At 59.5% G+C, this 22973-nt stretch overlaps 1 protein-coding gene across 3 annotated transcripts in view; it reads left to right on the top strand.

The window, feature by feature from the left end:
* ARID3A (AT-rich interaction domain 3A) overlaps positions 1 to 16509 on the top strand; it is a 31896-nt gene extending 15387 nt beyond the window's left edge. For all 3 annotated transcript variants that reach the window (XM_089905833.1, XM_089905834.1, XM_022565693.3), the window contains exons 4-9: positions 7979 to 8051; positions 11390 to 11573; positions 11931 to 12178; positions 14305 to 14586; positions 15554 to 15652; positions 16131 to 16509. In XM_089905833.1, coding sequence (XP_089761959.1) covers positions 7979 to 8051; positions 11390 to 11573; positions 11931 to 12178; positions 14305 to 14586; positions 15554 to 15652; positions 16131 to 16306 — 1062 coding nt within the window. In that variant the 3' untranslated portion in view covers positions 16307 to 16509. The remainder of the gene's footprint in view (positions 1 to 7978; positions 8052 to 11389; positions 11574 to 11930; positions 12179 to 14304; positions 14587 to 15553; positions 15653 to 16130) is intronic.
* Positions 16510 to 22973: the final 6464 nt, after the last annotated feature.

Here is a 22973-nt window from a genome sequence, read left to right as displayed (position 1 = left end):
CTCTCTGCACAATCTGCTCCCATGGTTCCCTCGTCCCCCACCTGGATGACCCAGGTGCACCCTGCCCACTTCACAGGTGGGAAGACTGAGGCTCCAGGAGACCCCCAGTTACATGAAAGGTTGACCCAGAGACAAGGGCGCTTCCCCGGAACCTCACCATCTGGAAATCCAGAAAGAAGCGCCTTTAATCGTCAGCTTCGTGGTCAGGCTCTCTGACTTGTTTCTGGAACCTTTATTAATATCTGTGCCGTGTCTTTTCGGAGAGGGGGCACATGCTGGTTGGTTGGGGGGGTGGGGGTTGGCCAAGCTGGCAGATGTTTCTGCCTGGCCCAGAATCACTTCCCCAATTTCCTGCAGGCCCAGTGGGGGCCCCTGCAGCCCTGGAGCGCTGACGGGAAATGAAAGGGCCACGTGGCCCTGCGTCTGGCGGGGGTGGGTGGCCTCAGGGGTCAGGTGCGCCAGGAGGGCAACTCGTGGGAAGAGCCTGAGGTCGCGCGGTGAACACTGATTAAGCCCCTACTGTGTGCAGCAGGCAAGCCTGCCCTTCCCCCATCCTGCCGCAGGGATGGCCAGCTTCAAAGACGCCCCCTCCCTCACCACCTCCCCCTGACTGTGTGTGACTCCTGCTGTCCCCCTCGCAGGCCTGGGGCTCCCAAGGGTTGTCTGGGTCTCTCTTGGGCATCCAACACGGGCCTTAACATACAGAAGGTTGGGAATTCCCTGGCGGTCCAGTGGTTATTAGGACTCTGCGCTTTCACTGCTGTGGGCCCGGGTTCAACCCTTGAACTAAGATCCCGCAAGCCGTGCACCGCAAACAGTGTAGTGCAGCCCAGGAAAAAAAAAAAAAAAGGATACAGAAGGTGCTCAGTCATGGCTGCAAGATGGATTGACCTGGCCACAGCCCCTAGGGCTTGACAGGGAGGGTTCCAGACTCCGGGTGCTTCCGCCCCACCCGGCCTCCCCACGCCAGACTTCATCCATCCATCCGTTTGTCTGTCCCTGCCCCGGGGTCTCTGGGGAGGGGGCGAGAAGGGACAGGAGCGCACCCTCTGGGCCGGGCTGCCGATGGTTACGGCGGAGCTACAGCGGGGCGGCACCAGTGCCGGACCGAGACCCGCACGGAAGCCCCTGGCCGCCTCAGTGGGCACGAGGGGAGGGGCCGTGGGGGATGTGGGTGCCGCCCCTGCCCCACCCGTGCCCTGCCCCGTCCCGTCCCCCAGCCCTGCGCGTGGGCGTTTCTGTGAATGGGGGAGGCTGGTTGGCCCCCAGGGACCCAGCCCCTGCCCACCTGGGTAACGGCTGCCAGCGCTGAGTCATGGGGCGCAGGGCCTCCCAGGGCCCGATAATGTGAGGAGGGGCTTTATCAGCTGGGGTGGGGCCGCCAGGAGGGGGAGCCAGGTGGGAGAGGCTGGTGCAGAGGCCCCGGGCAGGAGCAGGCTGGGAGCAGTGAGGGACCAGTGCTGGGGAGGGACCAGGTGCAGGCATCTGGGGGGCCAGGACCACAGCCTGGCAGGCAGGAGGTCTGGCTTCTTCTGACAGCAGCAGGGAGCCAGGGGCCTCCTCGGAGCAGGGGAGACACAGCCTGATCTCCATGTAAAGATTAAAAGCTCCCCGGACTCTCCACCCTGGGGGGCTGCAAGGAGGAAGTGTCATCCTATTGTTCTTGGGTGTTCTGTGGGGGGACGTTGAGGGATAAAAACCAGCTGTGCGGGCTTCTCTGCTCTTTCAGTGCAGTTTCACTTTGCTTACAGGAGTTACAATGAATCAGTTCTTGTCCAAAGCCCAAAGAATATAGAAATAGTGAGATTGGTAATAATAGCCAAAAGATGGAAATAACCCAAATGCCCATCAGTGGTGAATGGATAAACAAATGTGGTCCCTCCACACACGGGAACATCATTCAGCCGTGAAAAGGGGTGAAGCCCTGACACTCGCTACAGCGTGGACGGACCCTGAGAACACGATGCTCAGGGAGAGAAGCCAGACACAGAAGGACACACAGGGTGTGACTCCACTGATGGGAAACGTCCAGAACAGGCAGATCCACGGAGACAGAGAGTGGGTTCCTGGTTGTCAGGGGCTGGGGAGGGGGAGGGGGGTGACTCCTGATGGGCACGGGGCTTCCTTTGGGATGATGGAATGTTCTGGAACTAGATAGGGGTCGTGGTTGCAGAACAATGTTCAGTGCACCAAAGGCCACTGAATGGTTCACCTTAAAATGGTGAATTCTGTGTTACGTGACTTTCACCTCCATAAATATTTTTTTGAACGACCCAGGACCAGGTAGGTGAGATTAAGGCCCTGAGGCTCCCGGGCGGCTCCAGCCCTGCCTGATGCCTCACTCCGCCGTTCATCCTCACCCGTTCCCAGACCCCCTCCGAGGGCCAGGGTTCCAGCGGGGTCCCCATGGTCCCCACACATGGACGCTGTCTGTTCCTGCCGTTCTGGCCGTGGGGGGAGCCATCCGTCTCTGGTTGCCCATATGAGCCGTATTGGACACAAGTGCAAAAACGGGTCTTTTTCTGGACTTCCCTGGCGGTCCAGTGGTTAGGACTTGGGGCTTCCACTGCAGGGGCCCCGGGTTCAATCCCTGGTCGGGGAACTAGGATCCCACAGGCCACACGGTGGGGCCAAAAAAAAGAAAAAAACCACGAGGGGTCCTTTTCCACCTGTTCCCAGCTGTGGGCCTCTCCCTGCCACATTGGTGGCTGCCCGGGACAAGGTTGTCCCTCTCTGGGGCTGGGGGTTGCCGGTCGCCCAAACGCTCCCGGTTTCTCCTGATTTTGTCCCTGTATCTGCCGTCCAAGGACACGGCCTCACTCCTGGAGTCCCCCTGCCGCCCAGTGGCCTCGTGCATCCGAGGTAGGGCCCCGCGGACTTTGGAGCCGCCTGGGTGTCGGGAGGGGGGCTGAGCGGACACCATTAAGGGGGCAAAGTTCCTCCTGGGGGCCCTGGAGCGGGTGCTTTCTTTACAGCTGGGGCCCCTCGGCCTTGGGCTGGTCGCCGCCCTGGGCCCGTGCAGTCTGGAGCTGGGGACACGGTGCCAGGGAGGGGTCTCCCGCGTGTGGGCGGCCCTGGGGGCGCCCCTCCCCCCTGCACCAGGTCCCCCCTTGTGGTTTGATGCAGGCCACGGGCCTGTCCTCCTCTTTCAGGCTGGCAGGTGGGCCCAGGGCATGCGTGGTGCCCTGGCTCCCGAGGGGTCCGCTGTGCCCGCAGGGCGGCTTCGGGGGAGGGGAGGGGAGGGGAGGGGAGGGGGCCCCACCCCGGGGGGGCCGTCGAGGCCTTGTCCGCAGCACAACCCGCTGACCTGGCTGGGAGCTCCTCGAAGCTGGTGGTAGTGAAAATGCTCACCTTTCGCCACAAACAAGAATTTCCTGTTTGCCCCTCGCGCACCTGGGGGAGGGGAGGTTATCTCACTTTTGCCTCCCGGGCCCCTCCCCCGCCCACTACCTGACCCGGAGCCTGTCCTGCTTTATCTGCTTCCTCCTTGCAGACTGTCCCCTCCACCCTCTGCGGAGGGGTGGGTGGCGGGGTCCCCCCGGGGACCCCCTCCTCTCCCCACCAGCCTCCCCCTGCCACCCGGGCTGGGCCCAGAGCGAGGCAGGTGGCCTTCTGTGCTCATCACCCCCCAAGGTGGTCGAGGGTCCACTGAGAAATCCATGTGTGGCCTGAGGCTGGGTGGCGCCTTTGCTGCAAAGGAAACTGAGGCAGAGGCCGGGGTCAGAGGGGAAGGAGGGAGCCTTGCGGAGATTCTCCGGGAAAGTGCATTCCAGAGGAGGGAGCAGCAGGTGCAAAGGCCCTGAGGTGAGGGCCTGTGGCTTTTGCTCAGAAAGCATGACAAGGCCCAAGGGGGCCGAGCAGAGGGAGGTGAGGGCAAGGAGGTGACAGGCCAGTAGTGACCGCAGGGGAAGTGGGATCCTTGATGGGGGCAATGGGAAGCCATGGGAGACTGTAAGGCGGGGGAGAGTCTCGCCCAGGCTGCCCGGGAAGGCCCCTCTGGCTGCTCAGCAGGGGTGGGGGCTTGGCTTTGCTTGGTCTGTGCCTCAGTTTCCCGTCTGTGAAGTGGGTGGTGCTGGGGAGGGGAAGATGGACACGCGGGCAGTCCAGCCTTGGTAACTAGCGGATGGACGCCCTCCGTCACTGGGTAGGGGCCCAGCCACAGCAGAGACCGGCGGAGGGGCCACCACATGGTGGTGGCGGGGCCTGTCCCGGTGACCCCGCCCAGCAGGTGGAAAACGGGAAGGGAGGTGTGTGCTTGGGAGCCTCTGTGGGAGCCCCCAGCCCAGGCCCGCACGTCCACACCCACATCCTCGGGGTTCTGTACCGCCTTCACAGATGCGGCTTGGGGAGGACAGGACGTGAACCCAGCAGGGCAGACTCCAAACGCCCCCAAGACCCTTGTCTGCCCGATGCCAGGACACAGGTGGCCCGAAGCGTGGGTTGTGCACGGACACATCTCGGGTTTGGGAGAGGATAGGGGGTCCCACCCCCGCGCTGCTCTGAGAAATCAAGGTCCACTTAACGAGCATTTATGAAGGAGCTGCTGGGTGCCCAATTCTAGATCCTGGGAACCAAGCAGACAAAATCCCAAACACCCTACCAGGGCAGGTGGACAGGAGACCATACCAGTGTGTAAACCCATGCGGCTTGGTGGTGCCGGGGAACGGGGTACACAGGAGAGTCGCCTGTAATCGGTGCATGTGCTCCAAGTGAGAGCACAGGCACTCGGGGCTTCTCTCCAGGGCGACGTGGGAACAGAGACCTGGGCGACAACGGGGAAGCCCGCGGGGACAGAGCTAGGACAGAGCCAGGACGGCATTCCAAGAGAGGAGCTGCCAGGTCAAAGGCCTGGAGGGGGGACCGCGGCCCCTGGCGGGTTTGAGAAGCAGCGGGAAGGCTGGTGAGAGGTCAGCTGGGAGCGGCCCTGGCAGGTCTTCTGGGATGCATGGCTGCAGAGAGGCGGGGTGTCCTCAGAACTGGCGGGGGGTGGAGGTGGCCCCGTGATCAGAGCACCCAGTAGCCCCGGGGAAATCAGGCTCTGGGGAGGGGAGACTGGGGCAGTTTATCTGGGGCCTCAGCCCAAGGCGGGGGTGTTTCCTGAGGTTTTGCCCAACCTCCAGCCTGGGTTTGCAGCTCGGGGTATGACAGTGCCTCCTGGTCCGTCCAGAAAGGGGCAGGGTTTCAGCCAGAGGGCCCAGGTGGGCCCGAGGCCTGGGTGTGGCTCAGGATCTGTTGTGGCCCAGCTGTGTGGCTTGAGAGCCTTGTGAGGACAGGCAAACGGGCCCAGGGGCTCACAAGGGGAGCCTGGACACCACCACGGGGGGCCTGGACACCACCCCCAGCTCCCCCATCCCTGAGGCCTGGTGGGCAGCCCTAGCCGGCTGGCCAGGGCAGGACACACCCTGCAGGGGTGCGGAACTTGGGCCCAGAGCCCCATAAAGCTAGGGCGGCCTTTACTGCCCGTCTTTGTTGTTGGCTGCCCACAGCAACAGCCATTAATTCTTCCTTCTCTGTCGGCAGCCTGCCCACCCCCTTTATGGCCTCGCACAATGCCCTGGCCCCTCGGGGGTCTGGCCGTGCCACGGCAGCCCGCCCACCGTTTGGCCTGGGAGTTAACGGCCCCCCGCCAAGCCAGCCCGCCTCTGCCCGGCAGCTGTTCTCTGCCCTGAGCCTCAGTTTCCCCACCTGGAATACGGGGGTCCTGATGGTTCCAGGAGCTCAGGGTGAATGAAGCTATTGTGTTTATCACCCACTGTCTCTGAAAGATGGGGAAACTGAGGCAGGAGGGGCACTGTGATCTCTTGTGGGAGCTGGGCCCAGGAAGGGCTTCATGCCTGGCGGACCCCCCTCCACCAGGGTTGGAGTCTCAAGGGACGAGATGTCGCCCCCTCGTCAGGGAGGACTTGAGGTTCGGTGGTCCCCTGTGAGCTTCCTGGGGCGGCCATAACAAATGACCACAAACTGGGCAGCTTAGGACAGCAGGGATTGACTCTCAGTTCTGGAGGACTGACGTCTGGGGTCAGGGGATGGCTGGGCGTTACTCAGGCTCCAGGGGACGGTCCTTCTTGCCTCTTTCAGCTTCTGGGGGCTCCAGGCGTCACCCCAGTCTCTGCCTCTATCTCCCCATGTGTCTCTACGTCTCTCCTCCTCTCATAAGGACACCAGTCACCCTACTGTGGGACCTCATCGTGACTAATGTCATCTGCAGAGACTCTATTTCCAGATCAGGTCCCATCCTGAGGTTCCGGGTGGATGGGAATTTGAGGGCAATTCCCCACAAGTCTCTCTGATCTTCTCTGCCCAGCCTGGCCCACGTTGCGGCCGAGAAAATCAGGGTTCACTCAATGAGCATCTATCAAGTAGCTGCTGTGTGCTCAGCCCCATTTTAGACATTGAAAACAGAACAGACAAAATCCCCAACGTTCCAGCCAGGCAGACAGACAGGAGACTGGACCAGGTTGTGAATCATGGGGATCTGATGAAGGGGCCGAGGGGCGCACACAGTGCTGGGGGCCGTGCGGGCAGGGGGAATGAGGATGGGGCAGGGGCAGTGGAGGCGGCCCAGGCGGGTGCATGCCCACGGGAAGGTCCACCTGCAGGCCCCACACCCCTCAGGCAGGGGGAAAAACGGGGCCTCCCTGGCCACCATAAATCAGTGCAGGAATGCAGCTGGCCAGCCGGCCTCTGGCAGGGTGGAGACAAAGGCCCGGCCTCGACCACCCAGGTCTGGGCTCCTGGCCTCCCCCCCAGCCTGTACCCTGCGTGCCCCACTATCTCTCCATTACACAGTTGGGGAAAGTGAGGCCCAGAGAGGGGCGAGGTGGCTGAGGGGTAGCCAACCCGAGGACCCTGCCTCCCCAGGCCTGGGGATGTCCCATACTGCAGGAGCTGGGCACCAGTGTGTTCTTGGGCCCTGATGACCGATTGTCTCAGCCGGGGCTAATTGGTGGTTTCAAGGCCCCACACAGTCCCGCTTGCTCTGTGTCCAGGTGACTGCATTCCCCAAAGCTTAATTTGAAGCCTGCTATCTGCACTGCCCCCTTTGGCAAATCCCCCCCCAACTTTGCTCTCTAATTATCTCTGCCGGCTTCCCCTGCCTGCCAGCACCTGGGAGCTGAGGGTTGAGGCTGGGGACCCCCTGCCCCGCTGATAGCCCAGACCGAGGCCCTCTCCCCACCCCGGTGACTGGTGAACCCAGGCAGCGGGTGCGCAGGACAGAGCCTGGGCTGAGAGTCCCCGAGAGTCCTGACTCCAGGCTCAGGCCTGCCTCTGTGCCTCAGCTACAAAATGGGCCACCTCTCAGGAGCACATGCGTGTGAGTCGGTGGACCGTGCCGGACCTCCACCATCCTCACGGTGGCGATGGTCTAGGTGGGATAAATTGTGCCCCCCAAAATTAACATGTTCAAGTCTGAGCTTCAGGTTCCTGTGAACGGGACATGATTTGGGAATCAGGTCTTTGCATATGTGATTAGTTACCGGTGGAGATGAGGTAGCCCTAAAGCCAGTGAGTGATGCCCCATAAGAAGAGGGGGATTTGGACACAGAGACACAGGGAGAAGCCACGTGAGGACAGAGGCAGAGGCCAGGGTGATGCAGCAACAGACCCAGGACACCTGGAGCCCCAGGAGCTGGAAGAGGTGGGAAGGATCCCCCCCCAGCCACCCCCCGCCCCAGCCTCTGGAGGGAGCACAGCCCTGCTGCACCTTGATCTCAGACGGCTGGCTTCCAGAGCCGGAAGAGGATAAATCTCTCTGGTTTAAGCCAAGTGTGTGGTCAGCTGTTACGGCCGCCCCAGGACAGGTGTCTCAGGGTCCTTGTTTGATAGTGGTGGGGGCAGGCCTCAGGAGATGTTTGGACTGTGGGGGGGCCGGGGGTCTGGGGCCGGGACCCCTCGTTTGTCCCTCCGTGCCATGTGGACGTGGCACCCGCACCCAAGCTCTGGCACCAACTAATCCATCCCCTCCCTGCCGTCGTAGCTCTACGAACTGGACGGGGATCCCAAGAGGAAGGAGTTCCTGGATGACCTGTTCAGCTTCATGCAGAAGCGAGGTGAGGCCTGCCCGCCGGGAAGTCCCAGATATGAGCACGCGGGGGGGGGGGGGGGGGTGGGCCCTGCTGGCCACCGCCCGGGGCAGGTGTGTCAGCCAGGCTGGGAGTGAGTTCTCCGTGGCCGGAGGCATCCAAGAGGTGCCTGAGCGGGGAGACACAGCGCTGCCATGGTGGCAGGGGAGGTCTGAGAGAAGAGGCACCACCCTGCCATGGGTATCTGACAGGAGACACAGCCCAGCCTTGAGGGTCTGATGGGGGAGACACAGCTGTGAGAGTCTGAGGGGTAAGTCCTTGGGTGTGGGGGGGGCGGCTCTCAGGGCCCCAACCCAGAACTGACAGTCCAGGCTTCCTCCCTTGCTGCTGAGACCCGGGCGCTGAGATCCTGGCTTCCCGGATCCCCCACAGCGGGGCTGGCCTCTGTCTGGGGAGCAGGGTTGCATTCCCAGGCAGGCAGGCAGGCAGGCGGGCGGATGCTGGGTGGCAGGACAGAAGCTCCCCACAGGCTAGAGTCTGGCCTTCCTGCCACCACTGGTGGGAGGTTTGGGTCCCGGCCCCTCCCTGCTCCCACCTGGGGCCTCAGTTCCCCCATCTGTAAGGTGGGCCACCAACACTCCCCGCTGTGTGGCAGTGCCCCAGATGTGCTGAGTGCCAGGTCCACAGTTATTATGCGCCAACAGTGTACCAGGCCCAAGCCACCTGTATCCCCCTACACCCTGGGGTCTGGGGCGAGGCGGATACCAGACGCGGCCTTGAGAACAGCGAGACGACCAGGGACGGAGGCCAGGCCTGGGGAGCAGGGACTGGTCTGGGTGGGTGTCCACGTGGGGAAACGGACGGCCCAGACGCTGGGGGGGCGTTGGGGGCATTCAGGGTGAGCCAGGCCCAGGGAGGATGGGGGAGGAGGGCACCCAGAGGGTCCCCAGGGCCCTCCCTCAGCTCAGAGCTGCCAGCCAGCCAGGGGTCCCAGGAGCACCCACTGCGTGTGGGGCTCATTTCCTTGATACCGCCTCCCCCCACACCCCCCCAGCAGGGTTATTCACGACCCCCACTGTTCAGGGAAGGAAACTGAGGCCTGGAGAGGGGAGAGGGCCTCTGAGCCACAGAGGCAGGAAGGGGCGGGGCTGGGGCGGGGCTGCTGGGGGTGGGTGGGGCGGGCAGGGGAGCTGCATGTGCTATGACTGTTTCAGGGGCCAGCCAGGCGGCTTCTTTGTCCAGGGCCCCTGCCCGCCCCTCCCTGCCAGCAGCTTCTGTAAACACAGGCCCGACCAGGCCCAGGCCGGAAGGGAAGGAGATGAAAGGGGAGGGGGCTGCGGCCTCCACATTAACCCCTCCTGTGCCGGGGGTGGAGGAATCCAGACCCAGCCCGGCCTGCTGCCCCGCCTCGCTGCCCCCCACCCCCCATGTAGTCAGAGAGATCGACCCACCCTTTATCATCCCGTCCACACCTACCTGAGCCCCCCACTCCCCCTTCCCCCACCATGGGGCTCCAAGCTCCCAGGCCCGGAGCCCACCCATTTTGCCCCAGACTGGGCTCTCGGTGTCCAGGAGGCATGGAGGAAGTATGGTGAGCTGCCTCAGAGTGATGAGGCTGGGGTCCTCTGGGGCCCCCAGCTCCTGGCCACACAGGGCTTCAAGGGTCTGTGTCCAGCCCTGGCTCCCTCCTCAAGCCAGGTGCTCCTGGAGGACAGGAAGCAACAAACTCCTATACAACCCTCAAAACCCAGCTCCAAGGCCCTCTCTTCCCTACCTTCCTCTTGAACCCTCCCCTCTATAATTGGGGTCGGGGGCTTTGGGGCTGAGAATCTGGATACCATGTCCTGCATCCCATAATAAAGTAGTCTTTCCCCCACATCACAAAGTAAAAGCCTCCAACTGGATATCTCTCTGAATTCTCTGGGGGCTGGACATGGAGGAGGGGTCCTGCCTGCACCCCACCTTCCTGCGGTTTCCTTGACGACCTCTCCGCCCTTCCTTATCGCCCCCCCACCCCCGCCTGCCTCCATCAGTGCCTCTCTGTGCTCTCCCAGCCCCGCTTCTTCTATAAACATCCGTCGCCCGGCTGCCGAACCAGGGCGCAGGGGCCCAGGAGGAGCTTTGGTGTGATTCCTTCTCTTTCCCAATGCAGAGCCTAAACCAGCGTCCTGGGTGGGCCAGGTGGGCGCTGTGGGCGCATCTGTGGGGCTGGGTGTGCTGCTGACACCTGGCGTTGCTTTTCTCTCTCCTTCCTGGGCTGGAAAATGAAGTGGGTAGCGTGGGGGTCTGAGGCCCATCTTCCTCAACCCCCTCCAGGAGGTCTTCATTCGTTAGGGATTTTGCAACCCGGGAAGGGCCCGGCAGTGGCCAAGGTTGGCAGGAGGTGGTTCCGGGATGTCCAGCTTGTAGAGGGGGGACCAGGAAGCAGGGTCCTGGGTACAGGGCATTGTCCAGGGTGGGGGCAGGGAGCAGGAACCCACCCTGGAGCTTCCCTTTGCCACCTCTGCAGGGGCGGCAAGCATGCCCCCAGGGCTGGGGTGGGGGCCGTCAACCTTCACTGTTTATTGAGCACCTGCTGTATGCCAGGCTGGGCGCTGGGGGGGCCCCATGTGAGCAGGACAGCAGCTGGGGGCCACAGACAGTAAACCCGTACTTTCCCTGCCAGGGAGAGAGGTTTAAGTGGGGGCTTCTCCACCCTCAGCCATGATGGTGCCAGGCAGGCTGAGCTGAGACCTAAGGGCTCCCACGGCTGGGGCTTCTGGGTGACAGGGAGATGGCTGTGCAGGGGCTTGGAGCATCGGGGTGGGTGTAAGATGGGAGCAGGGCTGTCTGTAGGGAGGAGCCCCCTTCCGAGGCTGGGCCACCCCCCCTCCCTCCCTCCCAGGTCTGGCCCACCTCCCCAGTGTCTAAGCTGCAAAGTGGATTAATCAAGCCCTCCCTCCCCCACTGCAAAGCCCCCAACACAGCAGAGTTGTTTTGGCAGCTGTCGTGTCTGTAGGAGGAATAACAAAGGCTGTGTTTCTCCTGCTGGGCCCCCAGGTTGGCCCTGCAGCTCCCCCGTCACCCACCCAGGTGAGAGCAGCATGAGGCCGGATCACTGATGGAGAGACTGAGGCAGAGCTGCCTCCTCAGGGCTCTCGCAAGCAGGGGTCTCACCCGGGCGACCCTGCCCCCCCGGGGACACTGGGACACTGGCATCCTCTCCTGGCATCCAGTGGGTGGAGCAGGGAGGCTGCTCCACCCCTCACAGCGTCCGGGACGGCCCCCAAGAGAGTGAGCCGCCCCAGGTCAGCTATGCCGAGGGGACCCGCGCTCACCGACGCGTCAGGCACCACCCCAGGTGACGGCACCCCCCCTCCCCGCAGGGACGCCCGTGAACCGCATCCCCATCATGGCCAAACAGGTGCTCGACCTGTTCATGCTGTACGTGCTGGTGACGGAGAAGGGCGGCCTGGTGGAGGTCATCAACAAGAAGCTGTGGCGGGAGATCACCAAGGGCCTCAACCTGCCCACGTCCATCACCAGCGCCGCCTTCACGCTGCGCACCCAGTGAGTGCCCGCCCGCGGCGTCCGGGCAGAAAGGACCCAAGGCAGGGAGGGGGGGGGCGGGGGGCGGCCAGACCACAGGGTGGAGGGTGGAATGTCCTGGCTCTGAGGCTATGCAAATTGAGTGTTGAAGGAATAGCAGGTAGTCGATGTGGGGACGGGGGTGGGGACATGTCACAGGACAGGCATTGAGACCGAGGGAACAGCACAGGCAAGGACCACAGCTTGGAGGGCTGCCGGGTGCTTCCGGGCAGAGATGTGGGATGGGGATTGAGGAGCTGGTGCTGCAGCGGGGCTTGGCTTTATGCAGACCCCAGAGGCATCCCAGGTGCCATCCTGTCCCCTTGCCCCTGCCTGCAGGTACATGAAGTACCTGTACCCCTACGAGTGTGAGAAGCGTGGCCTCAGCAACCCCAATGAGCTCCAGGCGGCCATCGACAGCAACCGGAGGGAGGGCCGGCGCCAGAGCTTTGGGGGCTCCCTCTTCACCTACTCACCGGGCGGGGCCCACAGCATGCTCTCCTCGCCCAAGCTCCCTGTGTCCTCCCTGGGCCTGGCCGCCAGCACCAACGGCAGCTCCATCACCCCAGCCCCCAAGATCAAGAAAGGTGAGGGCTGCATGGGGCCTGGGGCCTGATCTTGACTCAGCTTCAGCCTGGCGGTGTGTCCCAGGGAGGGGACCGCCTTTTCCCCTCCTTGGGTAACTGGGATGATAGACCCCAAAGTTGGTGTGTAAGAAGTCAGCCGACCTGCTTATGCTGTGCTCGTAGCAGACATTACTGATCAATTGCCATTTTTCCAGCCCCAGGCCTGTAGCAGGCAGACATCACTAATCAATTCATTTCCCCTGAACCTGTGCCCTCGGCAGACATCACGAACCGATAATTTTTTCCTCCAGTTCTATGCCAAGGCAGACATGGCATATCAAGCCCAATTTTCCCATCCTATACCCGTGGCAGACATTACTAATTAATCACCGTTTTACTGTAGCCCAGTCCACTTGCCTGTGGCTGGTGTTTTTATTTATTTAATTAATTAATTTTTTGATTTTTAATTTTTTGATTTTTAATTTATTTTTTGGCCACATAGCATGTGAGATTTTAGTTCGCTGACCAGGGATCAAACCTGGGCCCCCTGCATTGGAAGGCAGATTCTTAACCACTGCGCCACCAGGGAAGTCCAAGGCTGATGCTTTTCATCACTGTCGTTCTCTCTAGTCCCTTGCACGTGGCGGACATTATTAGTTGATCACTGTATTCTTTTCCCTTTGAGCTTTAGAATCCTCCTGAACACACTGTCCCACCAGACACCAAGGGTGTCGTGTGGGTCATCAAATGGTCTCTTTAACCACCCCTGAAGCTATTGCTAGGTGCCCCGGACAGCTCACTGCCCCTCTCTGAGCCCAGCTTTCCTTCCACGTAAAGTGGGGGAGATTATGCCTTCTCTTTGGGGGTGTTGGGGAGCCTGCAGTGTGTAAAATGCCCAGCGTGCAACAGGCCTGAGGTTGCAGGTAGCCGGCAGCCCCCCACCCCTAATCCCCATCCATGGCAGACATCACCAGCCGATCACAGTCCCCTCTTCCAGCAAGTCTCTGAATCCTCGCTAACACATGTGGCAGCCCAGCCTCAAGCAGGCCGGTGCACCTGTCCGAGGTTCCATTTCTCATTTGCCACATGAGCTGTGACTCCCTACTTTCCAAGCTTGGCCCGGGGATCCGAGGTAATCCTCACAGCACCCTGAAAATTTGGGGCTGGTCAGATCTAAGGTGAATGGGGTCTCACCAGTGACAGCTCCCTCCGGCCTCTGTGAGCCTCAGTTTACCCCCCAGCCTTGGGGAGTTGCAGCGATACCCGTGAATGTCGTTAGGCATCTGCTGCATGCGAGGTCCTGTGCTGGAGCTAGGGAGGACGGGGGCGGATAAGAGAGAGGTTCGGACCTAATGGAGCTACCGAGGGGGCCAGGAAAAGCTGGTCCTGATGGGTCCCAGGGGCTCTTTTCAGCTGAGAGGGAGGCAAGCAGAAAGGGCTGCAGAGACTCCAGAGCAGAGGGCCTGGCAACTGCAAAGTTTGGAGTGGGGACCCTCCTGGAGAGGCAGCCCCAGGCCACCAGGGATAGACACGGGAGGGAGAGTCAGAAGAGGAGACAGTGGGACCAGTGGGTGGGAACCACGGGAACGTTTGTTTCAACCACAGGACAGGGGAATGGTTAGGAGCTGGTTCTGGAGCTGGGCTGCATGGGTTTCATTTCAGCTCAGCCTCTCTCCAGGTCTGTGGCCTCAGGAAAATTATCCATCCTCTCTGAGCCTTGGTTTCCTCAGCGGTAAAGTGGAGAAAAGGGTGACTTGGTGGTTATGGGATTGTTGAGACGGTTCACGTTAAGTGCTTTAGACAAGACATGTGGTGAGCTCTTGTCATAACTAGTATTATACGTAATATGTGCTATTGTGGTCTCTCTATAACACTAATGCTAAATACTGCTATGATACTGTCACCGTAACTAGTATTGTCACCATGACCTATATTACCATTATGCTGGTATCTGATGTCAGCCTGATACTAGAAAGGATCTTATAGCACTTGTGTCTATTCAAAAACCTGTACACTTCCCTGGAAAGGAAGTGAGCACCCCATCGGTGGAGGTATTCAAGGGGGCACATTCCTACCTTGGGTGGGAGGTGGGGACTGGGCCACCTCTGTTCCATTCTGGCCACCAACCCCTCTTCTCTCCTGTCCAGAGGAGGACTCGGCCATCCCCATCACGGTCCCCGGCCGCCTGCCAGTCTCCCTGGCAGGTCACCCCGTGGTGGCAGCCCAGGCAGTAGCGGCCCAGGCAGCGGTGGCGGCACAGGCAGCCGCCCTGGAGCAGCTCCGGGAGAAGCTGGAGTCTGGGGAGCCTCCTGAGAAGAAGATGGCCCTGGTGGCAGAGGAACAGCAGCGGCTCATGCAGCGAGCGCTACAGCAGAACTTTCTGGCCATGACGGCCCAGCTGCCTATGAGCATCCGGATCAACAGCCAAGGTACCACCCTGGCGCTCAGACCCTCTGTGCTTCCTGCATGCGCACAAGGGCCCCGTAGCCACCATGTGTAAAGAGTGCTTACGGATCAGTAAGATAGAAAGGCAGACAAACCAGTAGAAGAAATGGGCAGCTCTGACTCGTAAACTCATAGGAAAAACTGTTCAACTCCATCTGGTTGGGGATCTGCAAGTTAACGAGGAGATACCGTTTTTCACCCGTCAGAGTTTGATAATATCAAACGTTGGTCGGGATGTGCGGAAATGGGCCCCATTGGTCCTGCTGGTGGGAATGTAAATAGGTGACAACTTGGCAATCTCTTTTAAAAATAGAAAATGTGCTTGCCCCATGACGGGGTGATTCTGCTTGGCATCTAGAGCAGAACTAATGTAGGGAAAAAAGGAAACACAGGTTTTCAAGGACGTTCACTGCAGTTATTTGCATGACGTCCCTAGTGTGTCCATCAGTAGGGGAATCCTTGAATCAAGTCTGGAATACTTTGTGGTCATTAAAAAGAATGACATGGGGAATTCCCTGGCGGTCCAATGGTTAGGACTTGGCGCTCTCTCACTGCCGAGGGCCCGGGTCCAATCCCTGGTTGGGGAACTAAGATCCCACAAGCCGTGTGGCACAGCCAAAAAAAAAAAAGAATGACATGATTTGGGTGTGGGGACACCACTTAAGACTTGCAATCATGCTGTACACCTGAAACTAACACACTGTAAATCAACTATAGTCCAGTAAAAATTATTAAAGAAAAAGAAAAAATATTTGTAATCAAGAAAAAAGCAAATTTGAGATAAATACATTCTTATTTAATAAGTATTTATTGAGTACCTACTGTGTGCGCTGCTGAGAGGTCCTGTCCAGCGCTTCGTGAAGCTTCACGTCTGGTGGGTGACCCACGTTACCCAGATCATTGCATAGGTGGGTTTATGATTACAAAGGGTGGTTTTTCTTCTTCCCTCAGGCTCCGAGAGCCGCCAGGACTCAGCTGCAAACCTGACCAACACCAATGGCAGCAACAGTATTAGCATGTCAGTAGAGATTAATGGAATCATGTACACAGGTAGGACCACCCAGCCCCCATGCCCACCTTGACCACATCTCTCCCTCCCGAGTCCTGGTTGCCCCCACCCCCACCCCCCAGGGGTGTGGCCTTCTTGAGCCCAGACCTCTTCCCTCATGAGACTCAAGCGAGATAGTCTGTGCCCTATACTTAGCACGGAGCTCAGCACAGAGTAAGTGCTCAGAAATACATATCCTGTGTTATATATCTTATAACAAATGATGTTTCCAGGTTCCTTCTAAAAAAAATGTGATCAGACCCATGGCTCCTATAGACCACCAGGTGGCGATGTTGACACAGAACAGCTCGGTTGCTGTAAAGACCCCCATGGAGGGAGGCTGAGGAGATGGTGGTGTCCTGCAAGCCGGGGGTAGGGGGGCGGGCACGCTCTTTACAGGGGGTCAGCGCTCAGGAATCCCTTGCACCTGTCACATGATCTTTTAAATTCTCCACGACTTGTCTCCTGTCCTTGCACCAGGAGTGCTGTTCGCCCAGCCGCCGGCCCCCACGCCACCCTCAGCTCCCAGCAAAGGCGGAGGTGGCAGCAGCCGGGGAGCAAACAGCGGGACCAGCAGCAGCGCAGGCAGCCAGGCGGGGCCAGCAGGGTTGTCTGCACCCCCCGCATCTTCTACCTCAAATAACTCATTGCCTTAACCGCTACACTCCTCACCCTGGGAGCCCACCAGACGGGTCAGGGGGTCCAGGTGGGCCAAGCAGGGGCCGGGATGGCGGGAGATACGGGTGGGGAGGGGAGGTATCCACAAAGGAGCGACAGCTGACGCCAAAAAGAAAAGAAAATATATATATACATATATATATATATATATATATAGAAAATTTAATAAAACAGGGGAAAACCAAGGAACACTTGAATTACTCAGGTTTCGGACATTCAGAGAGATGAATTGTGAGAGCAGCAAAGGAAATTAGAAACGAGAGGCAAACGTCTCCTAGGGCTTTCCTGTAGCCCTGGCGGACCCACGTGGACTGGTGTCTGGTTTGGACAGGCCAATCCTGTTTACCTCATACATCCCTGCACTGTGTTTTTTCATTTTTATCTGTTTTTTTTCCCTTTTTTTTTTTTCCCTCTTCATCACACACTCACCACACCCAGCTCCTTGAGTTGAATGAAACCCCTGAGCCAAGAGCAGTTGAATTTTTTTTCTTGTTGCTTTCGGGAACTTTTTTTTTTTTTTTTTAAAGAAATAGTGAACTTCAAAGTCTGTAGAGTTTTTAAGAGGTTTCGGGGGTTTTGTTTTGTAAATACTCTATTTTATTCTTGGGGGAGGAATCAAACCTAGGAAAAGGATATATATATCTATATATTTGTGTTCATTCAGGGAAACTGGACTTGAAAAAGCAAAAAAAAAAAAGAAAAAAGAAAAAAAAAGAAAAAAGTAATACCCTTTTTATTTTTCCCATGACTGATTTGGGTTCGGTTGTGCATTTCCTGTGGCGCAGTGGGCAGCTGGCGGGCCCAGGGCACTGGATCCCTGGGCTAGAGTCAGCAGAGCCGATGAACTCAGGTGCTGTGGTAGGGGCTGCATGCCGGGGGTCCGCGGGAAAGGGGAGCAGGAATGCTGAATGGTAGACATCACCGTACTTGTTCTTACTTCATGCGGGGCTCCTCAGTCAGGAACCCCAAAGTCTTAACTCGAAAGGAGAAATTGCTGGGAGGGGGTTCACCTGTCAGCCCCAGGCTCCTGTCTCAGGGATGAATACGGCCTGGGGACTCCCTTGCCTGAAAGGGCTGCTTTTGGAGACTTGTCCATGCGGGGGACACGGGTGAGCTGGCCTTAGCTCAGGGCAGGGTTTCTGTGGGGCCACGGCACCCTGAACACCACCCCTCCCCCCAGCATTTTCATCTCCTCCACTTTGTCCCTTCGTACTTCCTGGGGTCCCTGCAGTAACTAAAGGAACTAAATAGAGGCTGAGAAGGGGCCGTGCCCCTCCCTCTGCGACCCTGTGCCCCGTGTCAGAAGGTGGGCATCGGGGGGGGGGGCGCAGCTGGGGGGCATTAGTTCAGGGCTGGTGAAGGTCTCCCCCAGGCGAGCTGCACATCCGTCCTAAGCCCAGGCGCGGTTTGGGGTCCCTGGGGACCAGGTGCTGTTGGGTGGGCCGTAGCTCCCACAAGGTAGCGCTCTTTCACGTTCCTCTGGGGTGGGGTGGGAGGAACTCAGCTGTTCCCAGGGTGAGCCTGGAACCTCTAAATGGGCCCAGGGAGCCCGGCCTAACGAGCCCGGAGCGGGAGGGCGCCGCCGGCCGCCTCCCGCCTCCAGCCTCCAGACCCCGGCGTCATCTTGTTGCCTTGGAGACCGTGAGGGTGGTCCTGAGCTCCCCCCCCCCCCCCGCCCCCAGTCTCTCTGGGTTTGGGTTTGCCTTGCAGGGCTGAGGTGTGTCTTTGGGAGGGAGCCCGTTTCTTTGGTATATCTCAGGGTCGCTGACGCCCCCCACCCTTCCAGGAGGGGGTAGCGCTGGACGCGGGGCTTTCTTCCTGCTTTTCCTTCTGGAAGGTTCTCCCCTCTCGTCTCTCACTGCAGCGGCACAATCATTGTGGGAGGGGGATCCTTTTGTCCCCAGACACAATCTGCCCCCCTCTCGCCATCACCCCCCCTTCTCCCTCTCCTCTCCCACCACCTGACCGCAGCAGCGTGGGCGGCTGCCCGCTGCCCCCCCCTCCGCCCGCCATTCTGCCGGCCGCGTGGGTGGGGGGGAGGGGGGTCTCTGCTGCGAATTTCTTTCTACCTCAGGTCTGACTTTTGATGCCAAAACCCCCGCCAGGCCGCCCACCCCCCCTAGCCCCCAGCCCCCAGCTCAGGGTCCCACCCCCGTGCGTCCTGTTGAGATCCACGTGTGTCTCGGGGAGCGGGTGTCCTGCAGGAGAGGCGCCTTCCCCCGGGTCTAACTCAGGGTGTGCCTGCGGTGCTGGGCGACGCTGATGATTGTAGGGGATGGGGTGGGGGGGGCGTGGGCCCAGGTTGGGGGGAGTCCACCGGCCGTGGAAACGCGAGGGGGGCCCGGGGCCAGTGGGCGCTCAGCCCCCAGGGGGCCCTGCCTCTGACTGGGGCGCCCCCATCACCCCCCCCCCGCTCCCAACCCCGCCGCTACCTGTCAGTGGGGGTTTCTGGGGTGCTGCTCAGCACCCCTTATGCAAACCGGGACGGGGATGGGGGCTGAGTGCTGTTCATTCCAGAACAGATGGGGCTTAGCAGCATGCTGAGGGTGGGGACCCCCAAACTCAGGGTGGAGAGGGGCTCCAGGGGCTCCCCTGCTCTGGAGATGCTTGTGGATGGGCTGCTTCTAGAACCTTCCTTGTGACCTCCAAACCGGCTGCAGGGCTGTAGCTGTCCGGCTGGGGGGCGGGCGGGGGGTGGGACGGGGCACGGGGTGGCGGGTTGGTTTGTAATAGTTGTGTGTTTGTACAGTCACTTTTCTCACTGTTAGCATTTTTGCCCACTACCATCCTTTTTTTTTTTTCCCCCCTTAATTTTGCTTCTGCATTTTTTCTTGGCAAACATGACTTCAACCTTTCATTCCTGACATGTGAAATTTCAGTTTCTCTGGGGTTTGTCAGAGGGCGTGGGGACCGCGCCTGAACTCAGGTTAAAGGGAAAAAAAAAACTTCTAATAAAAAGATGAAAAACTACTCTCTACCTCTGGCCGGGCCCAGCCTGTCGCACCCTGGCCGCGGCGGGGCAGCCTGTGACGATTTATTTCAGTTTTTGCAGGACATTCAGGTATTAAAAGGGAGGGAAAAAAAAAAAAAGACCAAAAAAAGAAAAAAAGAAAAAAAAAGGTGTGATTTTGAAATTTAAAAGAACACTGAAAGTTTACATTTTATAACATTATTATGCAGATTGTATTTAAACTTCAGAAATATTTAAGACAGTTGTAACCCTGTAAAGCTGATGAAATATTAAAACAAGACAAAACACTTCTGACTTTTAACAGAGAACGGCTCCTGTGGTGGTTTTTTGGGCGTCGCCCCACCCCCACCCTGGGTCCTGGCAGCAGAAGGCACAGGACCTGACCCAGACAGCGTCCAGCAGGGACTGTGCCCCCCGGGGGACACTGGGCCACGTCCAGGGATGTGTGCGCTCCTGGCATCGAGTGGGGGGGGGCGGGGGGCCCCACAGAGGACGACCCTCCCCCATGTCAGCAGTGCTGGGTGGTGTCACCCTGACCTTCTGTGGGTGAGATGCACGGAGCTGCCCCACGCCCACTGGGAGCAGCCCAAGCAGTCTTGGCCGTGACAGGGGTCCACTCTGCCCCCCCAACCCCCAGCCTTCCTGCTGTGGTTCAGTGCACATTTTTACACTTGACTTGTGGCCGCAAAGAAAGCAGACCAAGGGGCGGGCTCAGCCCTCGGGGCAGTTTGCGACCCCTGGGCTCAGCACACGTGGAAGGGAAACCCCACACGCGGGCAAACCAGCACAGCAAGATTTTCTGGGCATCTATTCCTCAGCCATGTCTTGACCCCACCCCCTGCCCAGAGGACGTGACGGGCTCAAGGTCAGCGTGGCCGGATGTTGGGCAGGGCGGGCCTCCTGCCACATGGCTCCCCTGCCACCTGCTCTGGCCACGGCTGGCCTGGGCTGGTCCCTCCCGCCCGGGTCAGCCCCCAGGTCTACGTTGAGTGAGGAAAAACAACTCACTCCTGTTGGAGATGCCTCCCTGTGGCCCATCCACGTGGTTCCAGCCTCTGCGGGCCTGGGGGACCTGGAGAGGTCAGAGGACAGGGGTCAACCCACCTGCCCCTCAGAGCCCCCTGCCCCCCCAGGGAGGTAAAGGAAAAGTGTTTTTTTGTTTTGTTTGTTTTTTTGTTTTAAAAAGGCCCATGCAGCAAACTGGATCGGCCTGTCCAGCATCTTCATTCCTCCTCTGAAGAGGCCCAGGGATGGGGCAAGAGGCCCTGAGGTCACACAGCCCTGGGGCAGGGGGGAAGCCGGGAGGGGGTCGGGCCCCGCCACCTCCTCCCCAGCCTCCCAGATCCCCGAGGAGCCTCCCGCCTGCTGGGCCTCCCGCTCTGTGCTTGTGAGGAGGCCCAGGGAGCCTCCCAGGTGAAACTCAAAACCATGTCTGATCAGCAGAGCTGCGGGAGCCCACCAGCAGCCAAAGGCAGGTTTGGATGAAAGGACGCCGGAAAAAGAAGAGGGTTTTCGCTTGAGTCATCCGCCTTCCCCTCCGCCATTAGTGCACTTAACGGGGCGGCCCCACAAAGGCCAGGGCGGCTGGGTTTGTTCCTGGGTCCCCGCCGCCCCAGGTGGGCAGGGGGTGAGATGGGGCAGTGTACCCTGGGCCTGCAAACAGGAGGCTCTCAGTACATGTGTAGGGAATGAAGAATGCGGGGCTTAGACCCGGAGGGGTTGTGCAGACCTCTATCCCTCAGTTTCCCCATCCTGCTCCTGGCGCGCCAGCCTCATGCCCTCCAGGCCTAGGATTTAGTGGGTCTAGGACCAGGAACCAGGCTGGCACCAAGGAGGTCTGGTGACTGGGTGGTCCGAGAGGCCCCCAAAGTGTGGCTTTTGTCCTGCCCTTCTGACACAACTGGTCTGTCCTCATTCCGGAACCAGGCTGGGGGTGGGGTGACCTCTGACCTCACACAGCAGCCTGGCCGAGCTGGGTCCCCCCAGGAGGGGCGGAGGGGAAACAGGAGGAGTGGAGGGAGAGGCCTGGGAGGGGGCCGGGCCAGCACTCCAGCTGCCCTGCCCTCCAGCAGAGCCAGGGGCTGCCCCTGCCTGAGTGACCACAGCAGCGACTTCTGCTTGCACAACTGGTCCCCCTGCAACCGGCACCTGCAGGGCCCACCCTGCGTCCTGGAACCTGGGTGCTTGGAAACTTCCAGGCCAGACCTCCGCAGATGAGGACACACACCCAGGGCTCGAATCAGCATCCCTGATTTGCACATGAGGAAACTGAGGCCCAGAGCTGTGCAGTGACCTGCTCCGCAGCTCAGGTTCAAGCCCTGAGTTGGTGGCTAGAAGGCGGCTGCCTTGGTCCACCCCCGGGGGTCGCAGAGTGTGCCCATTCTCAAATGGGGCTCCACAGAATGCCCAGGATTCAGGATTCAAAGAAAGATGTGGTTTTGGGAAAACAGTATCTGAAAAATGTAAACTAGCATTCAAGGTGTTTCATTTTTCTTATTCGCAGTAAGGAAAAAAGAAAAAAAGTTTGAGGAAGCAGGGAGGGAACATCAGCTGGTTCTGGGGGTGGAAATCAGGAACAGTTGGTTCTAGCTCCAATCCGTCTTTGGACTAGATGGTCCTTGCCTCAGTGTCCCCTTTTGGCAGCTTCTGGAAGTTTGGACACCCAGCTCTCCCCAGTTTACAAAAGTTCTTCAGTTTCACATGACCTTCCCCCCCAACCCTGCCGGGGATAAAATAAAATCCAGGTCCCCATATCCAGCTTCCCCCTCCATGATCTGCCTCAGGGCCTTTGCACGCACCTCTGCCCCTCTTTCTCTTCAGGTTGTTAGTTCCCGCTCTAAGGACACCTGCTCTGGGAAACCCCTCCTCCAGATCAGGCAGGTCCCCCCTGACGCCCCTCCTCCCGGTTGCTGCTTCTTGCTGTGGCCCCTGGGCTGGGAGCAACTCCGACCGGCATCCCGGTCGGTGGCTCGAGCCTGCCACCTGGCGGCCGGGCCTGGGGCTCCGGAGCCCCAGGCTCCGGGCGCCGTTCCTCCTCCAGGAAGGCCCCTCCTCCGCTCTCCTCTCCACCATCCCCTCCCGGATGGCAGAGCGGGATTGGGGGACGCACCCCGCACCCAGTCTCCCCAATGTTTCTTGTGGGTACGCCGCCCAAGACAGCCATGAGACCGCGACTCCTGAGCGAAATTCCCCGTTTTCAAAGGTTAACAACTAATTCCACATTTTAAAACGCACTGTTCGTAGACGTCGCCTGCGGCCGGCAGCGCTGACACGAGATTGTTGGGTGCTCCCCAGACAGAACTCGCGACTTGTTCGACCCGCACCAAGTTGCCGAAATAAAAATGTGGATTTTGTGGCCCCCGAAGAAGAGAGGTCCGGGGGAGGCGGACGATGGATCCGTGAATATGCGTCTAACTACGTTTTGAACACCAGCTACCTGTTATGTTAGGTGCGTAGTCTGTTTTACGTGCAATGTCTCATTCGGGCCTGTGAGGTCGGTATTCAATATACGCACGTTAAAAATAATCACCATCATCATCCGAGAGGTTGAGTGCTTGACCAAAAGCGCCCAGTGGAAATGGCCAAGCCAGACCTCCAGGCTCTGAAGCTATTAACTGCTCTCAGGAGACCCTCGGCCTGGGTTTCTCCATCTATTTTTGAAAGAAATCTCCTTC

This window comes from Delphinapterus leucas, unplaced genomic scaffold, assembly GCF_059928025.1.
Source record: "Delphinapterus leucas isolate spDelLeu-1000000601 "Yukka" unplaced genomic scaffold, BTC_Dleu_Yukka2 spDelLeu_asBTCV2_sq25, whole genome shotgun sequence".
In the NCBI taxonomy this organism is placed as follows: domain Eukaryota; kingdom Metazoa; phylum Chordata; class Mammalia; order Artiodactyla; family Monodontidae; genus Delphinapterus; species Delphinapterus leucas.
The sequence above is the reverse complement of the archived record's forward strand: the minus strand, read 5'-3'. Positions and strand labels throughout refer to the sequence as shown.